The following is a 12,784-nucleotide window of genomic DNA, read 5'->3' on the forward strand; positions in this document are numbered from 1 at the left end:
GTGATTTAAAAAAAAAAATCCCCCAGAACTCTTGGTTTTGTAGATGTTGAGTCTGTGTGTAGAATAGGGAATTGTCTTTGGAATCAGAAATCCTCAGTTTGATCATTTTCTATGAAAATGTATTTCTCTTTAAAGGTTTGCATCGTGTTCCTGGGGTGATCTTGAGCCTGTAATGATACTGAGAGAGTTTCAGTGTAGTGGGTGGCCTGAAAAATGTGCATAAAGCACTTGAGGTGTGACTGGGCAGTAAAGTCTTTTTGTGAAAGTACTGAGTATGCCCCTGTGTGTGTGACTTTGTTGGTTTTTGCAGGCCGACAGATTCGATGGTTCTCGACAGCCTGTGTTGGCTATCAGAGGAGCCCGAGTCTCTGATTTTGGTGGGCGGAGCCTCTCTCTGCTGTCTTCAAGCACAGTCCTTGTGAACCCTGATATTCCAGAGGCCTTTAAGCTACGTGGATGGTAGGTTTTTGTGGGTACAAACAAAAAGGGCCCCTTATTCTCCTGGTAGGGAACTGGGTTCTCCTTGTAGTTCTTGTATCAGGCCTGTGACCTGTCAGCTAAGCAGGGGGGGCTTGTTTCTCTATTTCTGGGAGGCATTATGCCTTCTGAGAGGACGGCTTTCAGCTTCTTAAACTGACAAACCTGTAATCCCATGACAAACCTTGAAGAGACGGAGGGAGGCAATTAAAGTGAAAGCATTGCCAGCTGACCCAGATCCTCCCAAAGCAGGCACAGTTAGACTTTAGCAATTCTGCTTTGAGGAGCTTTAGTGGAGAGAACATTTTTCTTTCTGAGATTTGATCCGTGTTATGGGTCTCTTAAGGTTTTCCTTGGTGTGGGGGAGGGGAATGCTTTCTGACTTCTTGAAATATTCTGTGTCGGAGTGTATCTTCTTCTTTGGTTTTTCATTGGACTCCATGATAAAGTGCAATGAGAACAATGGGCCTTTGTCAGCAGGCCATTGACATTCCCAAGGCACTCTGGGGAGGAGCAAAGCCTGCTAAGGTCTACAGTATATCTTCTTTTTCAGAAAGTTAGAGTTCCGCATTAAAAGAACACTTCAATTGAACATGATTTATGAGAATTGGTTTGGTTAAAGAAAACATTTTAACTAGCTTTAGCTTAAATTATGTGGCTGTATTTGAAAGAAGTGCATGACTTCCCAATTGTTCCTTAGGGTTTAAATAAAGAAGCATGTCACTGTGATGGTAGATAAGATCTCATGGGTTCTAAGCCTTTACTGTGGAGTACCAGTAGAGAGGTAGAGAGAATGGTTCTGCCACCACGAATGATGGCTGACATTTAGGTGGCCTTCTGAGATGTGCAAAGCTTGGTTTGTTCATATGTCTTGGTTGATCCTGTAGGCAGCTATGTGAGGCAGGTATTGTTGTCTTCTCTCCCCACCCCACCCCCCTTTTTTTTTTTTAACAGAAGAATTGAACTGGGTTAGAGAAGTTAGGGGAATTGGCCATGCTCCCAAGGCACCCAGGAATGTCTGAAGCTTGCCCTGAGCTCAGCCCTTTAATGACTTGGAGTCCAGCCTATTGTCTACTATGCCGCACTGCAGGGCCAACTGGCTGTGTGACCTTGGACAAGTCACCTTCATCAATGTGCCTCAGGGGTTTTGCCCCCAATATAAACTGAAGGGTCTGATCTAGATAACCTTTCTAAAAATTCTGAATTTAATGAATGTTTCTCCCCCACAAAAATGTTCCTACCCCCCTTTCCTATAGAAAGGGACACTAAAAGAAAAAATTTTGTGTGAAGATGTCGTGGTTGCATACAGCTTTTTTATACATTCCTTTTGAAGTCTGTCCATTCCTGGCTATGTTTCTTTCTGAACTTCAGGTCTCTTCTGCATTTTAAAAAATGTTTCAATGACCCCCTTTTTTCTTCTTTTTTTTGGATAGTCCTATCAGTAGCTCCTCTCTTTCCACAAATCCCTCAATATAAAAAGGAAAACATAGTCCTTGTAACAAGAGGCATAGTTAAGCCACGTCCAGACATATCTCATCCTCCACTTTGGGTCCATCAGCCCTCTGTCAGAAGGTGGGATAGCAGACATTGAGAAGGTTAAGCATCCCTCCCTCAGGTGAAAGTGATTCTGAGGCAGAGGCTCTCTAGCCTACATCTCCTTGCCCCCTCACCAAGATTTATTTAAAGAAAATGTTTTATTATAAACTAGGAAATCATCAACAGATATTAACATTGACATATACAGTGGCCAGATAATGGGGATTATAAATGACACTAGGAATCCTTATTCTTTTGTACATTAATTTTCACTTTTAAATAAGCTTCATATCTGACTTCTAAAAAACATGTTTACCACCCTCTCTATACTTAATATTACATCTTAGGCTGGTGAATATCAGTCACCTGAACCCAAAAGGAGGAAGGCTGTGAGTTCTGTTTTCAGGAGCTTATGAGCCAAATCTAATTGGCATATGCACACTAAGCTGTTTTCTCTTAATTTTATGAGGGGCCTGATCTCAGTCCACATAAAAGCCACTAGAATTAAATAGATGCTTGCGGTTGGCCAGAGAATCTTTTGTACACTCTTTGCTGTTGCCTAAAGTTGAATGTCTAAAATGGGGTGGGTGGATATTTAGTTCTTAGCTCTAACAATGTGGAGTTTTTATTGTAAGAGGGGCTGTTCTCTCCTTGCTCTGCTGACTCCTGATGAGCTGTCTATGGTGGGAAATGTCTCCTTGGAGCTTTTGAGACAGTAAACTAGTATTGCTGGTGGTACTGAGACAGATTTATGAACTGATGCTTCTGTGTGAGGGATTTTGCAGCTTACCTGATAGCACAAGAAGACATTCGTCTGCAGCTCAGCCTTCAAGGTGGCCTCCATAAGTGAGCAGTTATGGGGGAGGGTCAACTCTCAGTTATCCACTTTCTCAGTTATTTGAAGTATACTTTTAATCTCGGGCTGGCATTTCCTTGAAGCAATGCCTCTTTCTCTTTTGTAACAACTCATATTGCTTAGGGAACACAAATTAATTTTTATAATAACCTAAAGATCTCGTTAAGAAAGAGCTAAATCTGTGATGGGAAGGAAGGGTACAATTCATTTTAAAATTTAATGTAAATGATTTGGTAATTATCTAATATTTTGACTCTCCATATCAACTTTTTAAATAATATTTTGCTGTAAGAGCATTTTTCCATGTGGTAGTGGTGAGGCTGTTTTTGCCATTTGAGTGTCAGTGACCCATTGGAGGCTCATATTAAAGAAGGAATTTTATAAGCCTTGAAGGGCTTATATAGGTGGGAGTTGTTATTTGTTATTACCAGAGCTTTAGATTTTTTTTTTGGCTCTACTTGCAAGTTTTTGCCTTTTCTGAGTATTGTTTTTGGAACTTAGGCCCCTAAACCGGTGTTGATGGATACATGGGAAATGGTTCAGTGATACCTAGGCCTTTGCAGTGTGGTCCTTGACCACTGGGTGGCATCAAAACGATTGAGATAAAAGTGTTGAGGTCATTTACAACTGGTGTTAACAGCCTTCAAAGTACAATCACAGTGGAACTAACTTTCTCCAGCTGTGGTTTGAGTGATTGTCCTCCACCAGTGTCTCTTGCTTGTAAAAATCTGTGGGGAGGGGCAGTAAAGGTTCGAGATCTAGCTCGGGAAGTACTCAGGTTTGGAAAAGCTGGCAACATTTTCCTTTTCAGGCCAGCTTCGTGACTCTAGTTCTCTTGGTTCTTCAGGTTTGACTCAGAAGGACAGGCTTTAGAAGCTGTCTCCATCTCTGATGCCAGGGGTGGAGGAACTGGAGGGAGTAATGCCAATTGGAAAACTTTATATGACGTTAAGTCTGAGAACCTGGGACAAGGTGAAAAGGTAAGACGACTCCGTACTACCTGTGTGTCCTAAAGTGAGCAGCAGGCTTGGCCTCAGAATGTTCATGCCCTTCTCCCCTCTCTTCTCCTTTTGCTTCAGAATCCAGGGAGGTTGTTTCACCATTGAGGCCAAGCTGTAGTCTTGTCTGATTATTGTAGTAGGTCACATTTATATCAAGTTTTAAAGTTTATAAAGTGCTTTTCTCTCACAACAACCCTGTGAAGTAGGTAGTTGTCCCTGCTTTTTATCCCATTTTATAAGTGAGAAAACAGGCTCTGAGACATCAGAGGACTTGCTCAAGGTTACCCTGTTTGGAAGTGCTGGGGCTGAAATTCAGGCCTTGATCTTTCCTAATTACAAACTGAGTTCTCTTCTGCCTTGCAGGCTGTCCTTGGAAACTCTCCTGGGAATTGGAGAGGAAGCACTTGAGGGAATCTCAGTACTCACTTTAGGACTGAGGCTCAGTAGTGAAAGCTGGCTTCTCTGGGCTCTTACATTGACTGAATAAAGATACAGGTCACTCTTGACCCCAGGATTCATTGTCCTCCCCCATGTCCCCCAGAAAAATTGGCTGGAAGGCTGATTGGCCATAGCTTTACTAGATTTTATAGTCTGGTCTGCTAACTGGTGATTCAGTGCTCTCCAAAGAAGAATGCAAAAGACAGAAATCTTTGTCTTTTGAAAGAGAAAACTGCAGAGTGTGACTCTTGCCACATCTTCAAGTAGAAGAAAGGAGAGAGCACTTCTCTTCAGTTCTTCCAGCATAACCCAATTGAGACTTGGGTGCATTTCTAGCATTAAGAAGTTATTTTCTTTAGAACTGGGTTTAACTATACATACGCATACACACACCCACAGACACACAACCACACACAGAGGATGTGGGGTTGTTGTTGTTTTTGCACTGGTATGCTTGAACTCTTGACACTCTAGAAAAAATCTTTCCCTGTGAGTCCTGGGATCTTTAAGACTTTGAATAGTTCAACATACTACGTAATAGTCTGTTATTGAAGTGCTCTTGTAGTCCAGAATGTAGGTTTGTTGAATCAGTGCCTTGTTCTTCTCTCCCTATGAAAGGCGGATTACTTTAGTTGTGTGGCAACTGTGGTGTACCTTCGCAAGGAGAACTGTATGTACCAGGCTTGTCCCTCTCAAGATTGCAATAAGAAAGTGATAGACCAGCAAAATGGACTCTACCGATGTGAGAAGTGTGATCGTGAATTTCCCAGCTTCAAGTACCGAATGATCCTGTCGGTAAGATTCTGAGGCTCATTCATATATATATATATGAATACATATATATACATATATAAATATATGTATATGAGGGAGAGAGAGAGAGACACCTTTATAACTTGCAGAGCATTTTGATAACCCTGTGTAATGGATTACTTTATGAGTAACAATTTTGCAGATGAAAAAACCTAGGTCCTGAGGTTAAAGTCACTCAGAAATTTATTCAACATCTCCTGTGCATGGAGCTGTGAAACGTTTGAGAGTGCTCCTGGCACTCAGAGTCTTTCCCTGCGGTCCTGTAGCTAATAAGTGGAAGACTGTGAACCCAGGCTTGCTGCCTCCACTGGGCATGTGGCACCTGCAGTTTCCCACTGCACACACATACTCATCCCCCATACTGCTAGAAACTCCCAGGATGAGTGAGCATGGAACAGTTTTTTGAGGGTCCTGGAAACGAGGGAAGAAAGGAGGCTTTTGATGAACTCACTGACATACTTTGTTTCAAGCAAAAGCCTGTCTTCTTGCCAGAAATTTGAGTTTGGCGACCCTTCCTGATTCTAGTCCGCAAGTATGGCCTGCAGCGCAATTAGAGCATTTGTGGCACTTGCCTGCTAACAGTTATGAAGATAAATTAATTTGAAATGGCATTTCTGGAGAGCAGTAATTGCACTTGTACAGCTGATCCCTATATTTAGTTCATTTTCTTGTAGGTAATGTTCTGTTTCCCAAGTCCTAATGGAGCCTGCCTCAGAGGAAAACGTCTCTGAGTGATGTTGAGATGGTGGTGTCTTCTTCCCCTGCTAGAGTTGAGCTTCTTTCCATTTTAAAAACCTCTTACAAATTAAGGGTTTATAGCTATCCTAAGTTGCCATGCAGAATCTTAGCTTAACAGAAAAACTGTCTAGAATCAGGTTTATTATTTTGGGTTTTTTACCCTGCGTTTCTTGGAGAACTGAGATAACAAATTGTTTTGTAGACAATTCATTCACAAGAGCTTTCTTGTTAAACTTTAAATGGCAGAATTCCCATACACAAGCACTCATGTCCCCTGGATCTTTGTGCCCAACAAGATTGCCACTCTGATGGCCCTGAATGCGAGGCCTTTTCTCCCCTTCCAGGGTCTGTGGAAATTCTTGCAGGTGGGAGCCATGTAGACATTTCATCCATTGCCTTGCTCTGTGTGACTGCTTGTTATTTCACAAAGGGGTTTCCACCATATTTGATTTATCAGGTCATGTCAGTCATAGAACCCATCTTCCAAACCCCACAGATTCCCAAGATAATCAGAAGGATGCCTTAAGTCCCTTGCCCAATAAATCATTGAATGTAAAGATGAGGGACCTGAGCCTCAGAGAGGAAAAGTCATGTGTTGTATGTGATTACCTCTCATAACTGGCAGCAAAGATAGGATGGGCACCCGCTTTCCTGCCTTTAAGGCCAGAGCTTTTCTCCCACCATATCTTTGGCTCTCCTCTTTCTTACTTTCGAGGCTGGGATATTTGTAGCCTGCTCCTCCGTCCCCACCCTTCCACCCACCCTCCCTTACTTGTGATGCCATTGCTGATTCAAGCTTCCTGTGCTCTGTCCAAGTTGGGAACACTTTGTTCTCATCTCATTTGCTCACTTAGGTTTGAATGTAAATTTGCTGGCTGCCTTACAATGAAAAGATTGTAAGTCCAGATTAAACCCCTCAACTCATATTTATGCCTTGTCTGTTCTTCTGGAGGCTCACCCCCAGCAATGGAGGACTATTAGTAACTGAGAGCCTTGGGTGAAGCCTCTGGTGTGACCCAAGAAGCATGCAATCCCACCGAAATAAAAAACCAAAGGCATAAAACCTCATGTCGTAAAGGACAGGCTTATGAAAACGTCCAGATTCAAGGGCAGTGGCAGATGGATGGAGGGAAACTTGAGTTCTCTGTGTCAGGCATTTTTAGAGTGTGTCTTCACACCTGTCTACGTTGCATTGGGCTCTCATTTTCATCTAGTTTTTAGTTTTAAAATAGACTCTTCTTATGTAATGACTATAGATGTATAATAATAGTTTCTTAATACAGTGATTACAGTTTATTTTCTTTGGGGGGAATAATTTGGAGTTGTGTTTTTTCAGGTCAATATTGCGGATTTCCAGGAGAATCAATGGGTGACTTGTTTCCAGGAATCTGCAGAGGCTATCCTTGGTCAGAACACTGCGTATCTTGGGGAATTAAAAGACAAGGTCAGTGTCCTTTCTGATTCAAAGGATGCAGATTTCCCAAAGGCCTTCTGTGTGGGCACCATTCTTTTCTGTGAGATGATTTCCATCTCTTTAGATTGTTTCCCTTGTTTATGTTTTGTTTCCCAATCCAATTCACTTTGATGCCCAGCTTCTTGTCCTGTACTTTTGATAGATAGGGAGGCCTTGAAAGAGATCAAATTATATGGCATCTGTGAGATATGCTCTAATAGGTAAAAAGGACTCTTTAAATGTAGGAGATTAATTCTTGTTGCATCCATGTTCATGTTCTGTGCTTTTGAGACCAGGATATCTCCAATCAACATAGGTTCTGAGATCATCTGATGTCTGGGCATACCTTACTTTATATCACTGACGCCTCTGAAAAGCTGGATGGAAAACCAAATTGCAGTTTTTAAAAATAGATTTCATTGATACCTTGTTTTTGCATTGCATAAAATTTCTCCTGAATTCTTTCTCCTAGATAGCTAACCTTTATTACAAAAATTGTTATTTAAAAAAAAAAAGGTGAGAAAATATCAGAACTGATCAACATATCAACAAATTCTGATGTGTTAGGCACTGTCCTACCCTGCTGACCATACTCTCTGCTGAGAAGGGGGATGTCTTCTGTATCTGTGCTTTGGGGCCAGGCTTCCTCTTTATATTTTAGCAAAATTCAGTTCTGATTGGGTACGGAAGGGGAACACCTTTTATCTGGTTACAGTCATTGTGTAATTGTTTTTATGGCTCTGCTTCCTCCACTTTCCATTAATCTGTTTAAGTCTTCTCATGTTTTTCTGAATTTGTCACATTCGTGATGTAGCACAGTCAGAATGCTTTTCAGAATGGTTGTGCCGATTCACAGTTCCACCAGCAGTGCACCAGTGTGCCTGTCTTTCCACAGCCCCTCCAGCTTTCACTCGTTCTATCCTTTGTCATCTTTTCCAATTTGTGGAGTATGGAGGGAAACTTTAGGGTTGTTTTGATTTTTGTTTCTCTTCTTAGTGATTTGCAATATTTTTTCATTAGAAGTTTGCAATTCTGTTGAGAATTGTTTATTACCTTTGACTACTCTGATTTAGAATGGATTGTTAGTATCATTTCATTTGGTTGTCTATATGTCTTGTATATTAATACCTTGTTAGAGATATTTGTTACAAAATTTTTTTTTTTAACAGTGGTTAATTCCCAGGGCTCTGTACTAGGCTCCCTTCCCCTTTCCTTCCCCTCCCCGTCCACTTTGTATTATTTCCCTTGTTGATCTCATCTGCTCCCATGGATTCAATTATCCTGTCTATGTAGATGATTCTGAAATGGAGTTGTCCAGCTCTAACCTCTCTCCCGACCTCCAGATTTGAACCTCCAGCCTCCTGTTGGGCATCTCAAATTGGAGGTAGACAGCCTAAATTCAGTGTGCCCAAACCCTCCTCCCCTCTTCTGAATTTCCTTCTTATTGTTGATGTCACCACTGTCCTCCCAGTCATTCAAGCATCTAACTTAGGTGTCATCTTTGACTCCGCACTTTTTTTGACCCATCCCCCCATTGAATCTTTTGCTAAGTCCTTTTGGTTTTCTCTTTGTAATAGCTCTTGTATAAGCCCCCCCTTTTCTCCTCTGACACTGCCACCACACGGTACAGATCCTTATACCTGAACTATTGCAATAATTTTCTGGTTGGTCTCCCTGCTTTGAGTCTGTACTCACTGTCCATTCAGCAGTGAGATTAATATTCCAAAAGCAAAGGTCTGACCATCTCTCTTTCTCACTTTCTCTCTCTCTCTCTCTCTCTCTCTCTCTCTCTCTCTCTCTCTCACTCTCTCACTCTCTCTCACTCTCACACACACACACACACACACACACACACTTACAGCAAACTTCTGTGTTTCCCTATCACATTCAAGAAAAACCATAAAATCTTGTGTTTAGTGTTCAAAACCCTTGATAACCTGGGCCCCTTTCTACTTTTCCAGTCTTCTGGTAACAGTGGCCTCTTTGCTTTTCCGTGTACTAAACATTCCTATCTCCTGACTCTGTGCATTTTCACTGTCTGTCCCCAATTATTCCTGGAATTCTCTCCTTCCTCCCCTCTGCTCTGCAGGTTTCCTTGGCTTCTTTCACAGCTGAACTAAAATTCTGCCTTCTTTAAGAAGCCTTTCCCAGTCCCCCTTAATGTTAGTACTCTCCTCTGTTGATTACTTACAGTTTACCCTGACCGTAGTTTGTTTGTACACAGCTGTTTGCATGCTGTCTCCTCATCAGACCGAGCTCCTGGAAAGCACGGACTGTATTTTTGCCTTTCTTTATATCCCCAGTGCTTAACCCGTGGTCTGGCACATTCTGGGTGCTTAAGAAATGCTTGTTGATTTGACCTTTCTTATCCTAGATGTGTCACTTTGTTTTGTGAAAAAATGTTTCTATTTCATGTAGTCAAAATTATCTATTTTATCTTTTTTAATTGCCTCTGTCCTCTTCATTAAAAATTTATTGGCTAATTTTTTCAAAAGATAAAGTATATGCTTCTCTTCTGATTTTTTTGATGGTATGATCCTTAATATTCAGGTCACATCCATTTCAAATTTTATTGTGGAACACAATGTAAGATGTTGGTCTAAGCCTGATTTCTGCCAAATGGCTCTCTTGTTTTCCCAGAAATTCTTGTGAAATCAGAGAGTTCTCCCCTAGGTCATTTATATTTTCAATTCTCTCAAACACTGAGCTATTGAGTTCAGTTATTTGTGATTCTTCATTGTCTAGTCTGTTCCACTGATGTACTTTTTAAAAAACCATTACTGCAAGATTTGGGTGATTGCTCCTTTATAGTATAGTTTGAGGATTGTTATTTCCCTGTTGTTACTTTTAAAAATTATTATTTCCCTTGATATTTTAGATCTTTTGTACCTCCATATAAATTTTGCCATTATTTTATAAAGCATCTCTTTGGTACAGCTTTAAGTCTGTAAATTAACTTTAATTATATTTTAATTTTTATTATTATATTGGCACAGCCGAGCCATGAGCATTGAATATTTCTCCAGTTATTTAAGATATCCTCAAATCACATTTTCAGTGCATAAATGGCACTTGCTTTTTCAAGGAAATTCAATTTAAACAAACATTTGTTAAACTCCTATTATTTGCACTAGACTTTGCTTTGAGATAGATAAAAGATAGAAGATTAAATCAACTGTGGCAGTTTAATAGGGAAAATGAGGCACCAAAAAAAACAAGAAGTGGAAACCCAAGTTAAGACCAAAAGAGAAAGGGATTGCTACTGATCAGAGGAGCAGAGATCAGCAAAGGCTTCTGTTTGGAGCAGAGGGCAATTAGTAGGCCTTCAGGGCTCAAAATGAAGACTTCAGTGGGCAGGGAAGTAAGGCAGCTTTTGTTAAGATCTTGTAAAATGAATATTTCTTTTACAAAGTGAATAATCAGCCTCAAATTTTAATATGTTTATTTGATGCTTAAAATGGAATATATCAGAAGTTAGGTCTTAGTTAGATTCCATTTGCCAAGTTCTGCTTTACTCTAACGTGATAACACTTTCCATATAGGTTTGTTAATGATTTGAGAGACAGTATCAGAACAAGACCAATGAGAGTTTGGTATTCTTTAAACATTGATAAATGAATTTTTTTTCTTCACCCAAAACAGTTTTGAAGTAGGTCATGATCTTTTCTAGTGACCTTAGTTTATCTGCTGTTTATTTGTCACATTCTCTTTCTTGCCCTCCTTTGCAGTTATCTCCATTTTGTCACATACTCCACCCATCTATCTCTAAAATTGTCTGCTGGTTTTCTGCAAATATGCCGTCAAAACTGTTTACCAGTAACAACTAAAATGTGCTTTGAAGTGTGGTGTTATCCTCATTGTCTGTTCTGCTTGGCCCTCTGTTTTCATAACAGATTGTAAGACTCAATGCAGGCCTTTCAGGATTTTTTATTAGCTTATTAAATTTAACTGCCTTCACTGCTGCTGAATGAGGACATATAGAAACCCCTCCCCATAGGAGTCATCATATGCTTGCAGTGTGAGCCTGACACTTACCTTAATCTTGGAAGGAGATAGAAAATGATTTAATTTTTGCACATTTGACTGTATTCGGTTTACATATTCATAGCTTTTCCCTACAAAATAACTTTTAAAGAATAGACCAACAGGCACAAAGCTTTTTATACTCCTATTTCCCTGAGATTAATGTACAAATAGCTCTTGCCAGAGAGATCCAGCCACCTTTTGGAATTGTTGGGACTATACTGATATTTTAAGTGATCCTACTTAGGTTTCAAATTTAACTTCCACTTAGCTAAGTGGAGGATTCTAGTGCTCTTTGTTTCATTCTGGCTAGTCACAACCTCCAGACAGCAACCTGTTTCATAGATTATGGCCAGGGCCTTTACAACTAGGCATACTGAGAGACAGAGAGAGACAGACAGATACCCTACAGGGTTGGTCTAGAGACCAACTTCTTCCAACTCCCATATTTCTTTGACTCCATTGTTGTTTGGTGCCACCTTGTGCTTCCCATGCCATCAGCTCTTCAGTATTGTTTTAAAAGTTTCAAATGCTTTATAACGGGGGTGGGGGGGTGGGGGGGATGGGGGACATGTGGCCTTCTAGGTCCTTGGGTATGGCCTTTTGACTGAGTTCAAGTTTAATAGAACAAATCCTTTTATTAAGGAGATTTGTTCTGTGAAGTTTAGATTCAGTCAAAGGGCCACACTTGAGAAGCTAGAGGGCCACATGTGACTTCAGAGCCAAAGGTTCCACACCTGTGCTTTATACAAATGTTCCTCTCATTGTAGAAAGGGAACTAAGAAAGAAACATGAATAAATTATCAGAACAGTCTGATCATTAAATGAATCAGGTAGGAAACTGTCTATGTGGATCTGCAGAGCCAAATACCATGGAGTGTAAGCTATATTTTAGAAAGGAGAATAGTGCTTGAGACATCCAGAAATTCACAGGAGAAAAAATCCAAGAAAAAAGCCTCAGATAACTAGGTAAAAAGCAGGGGTAATAAGGGCAAGGTAGCTTAATGATCCTCATATGATGAGGCAAATTTGACTTCATCTAACACTGAGATTTGAGATCAAGCTCAAGGCTAGAATTTGGCTCTGAAAAAGATGTACCTTACTCAGATAGAATGGGATAGATGAAAGAGTAGGGCACAGGAGGGTGGAGCAGGGCAGCGTTTTAGATTAAGAAGGTGAACTTGTGTGAAGAAATCCAGGAAGCAGAAAGGGAAGAAAGCATTGTGGAGGTGGAAACAGAACCTGTATTATCATCAGAGTACAATCCTAGCTGCCTTTGCAGAAAGAAGGAATAGTCCACAGCCTGGCATGGGCCGTGATCAGGAATTTCAGTTAACTGGACATTTATTGTTATGGTGTCTCCTGCTCAAAGAATAACTACTGATTTCTTGACTTGCCTTAACCATTCAATCAAAAAGCATTTATCTTTAGTGCCTACTGTGTGCTCAG

At 40.6% G+C, this 12,784-nt stretch overlaps 1 protein-coding gene across 1 annotated transcript in view; it reads left to right on the top strand.

Moving 5' to 3' along the window:
* Positions 1-12,784, top strand: part of RPA1 (replication protein A1) — a 67,774-nt gene that overhangs the window by 33,010 nt on the left and 21,980 nt on the right. Inside the window, exons 12-15 of the mRNA XM_072639953.1 lie at positions 311-459; positions 3,717-3,849; positions 4,927-5,103; positions 7,196-7,303. Of these exons, the coding sequence (XP_072496054.1) occupies positions 311-459; positions 3,717-3,849; positions 4,927-5,103; positions 7,196-7,303 (567 nt within the window). The remainder of the gene's footprint in view (positions 1-310; positions 460-3,716; positions 3,850-4,926; positions 5,104-7,195; positions 7,304-12,784) is intronic.

Source organism: Notamacropus eugenii, chromosome 2 (assembly GCF_028372415.1).
Source record: "Notamacropus eugenii isolate mMacEug1 chromosome 2, mMacEug1.pri_v2, whole genome shotgun sequence".
Classification (NCBI taxonomy): Eukaryota; Metazoa; Chordata; class Mammalia; order Diprotodontia; family Macropodidae; genus Notamacropus; species Notamacropus eugenii.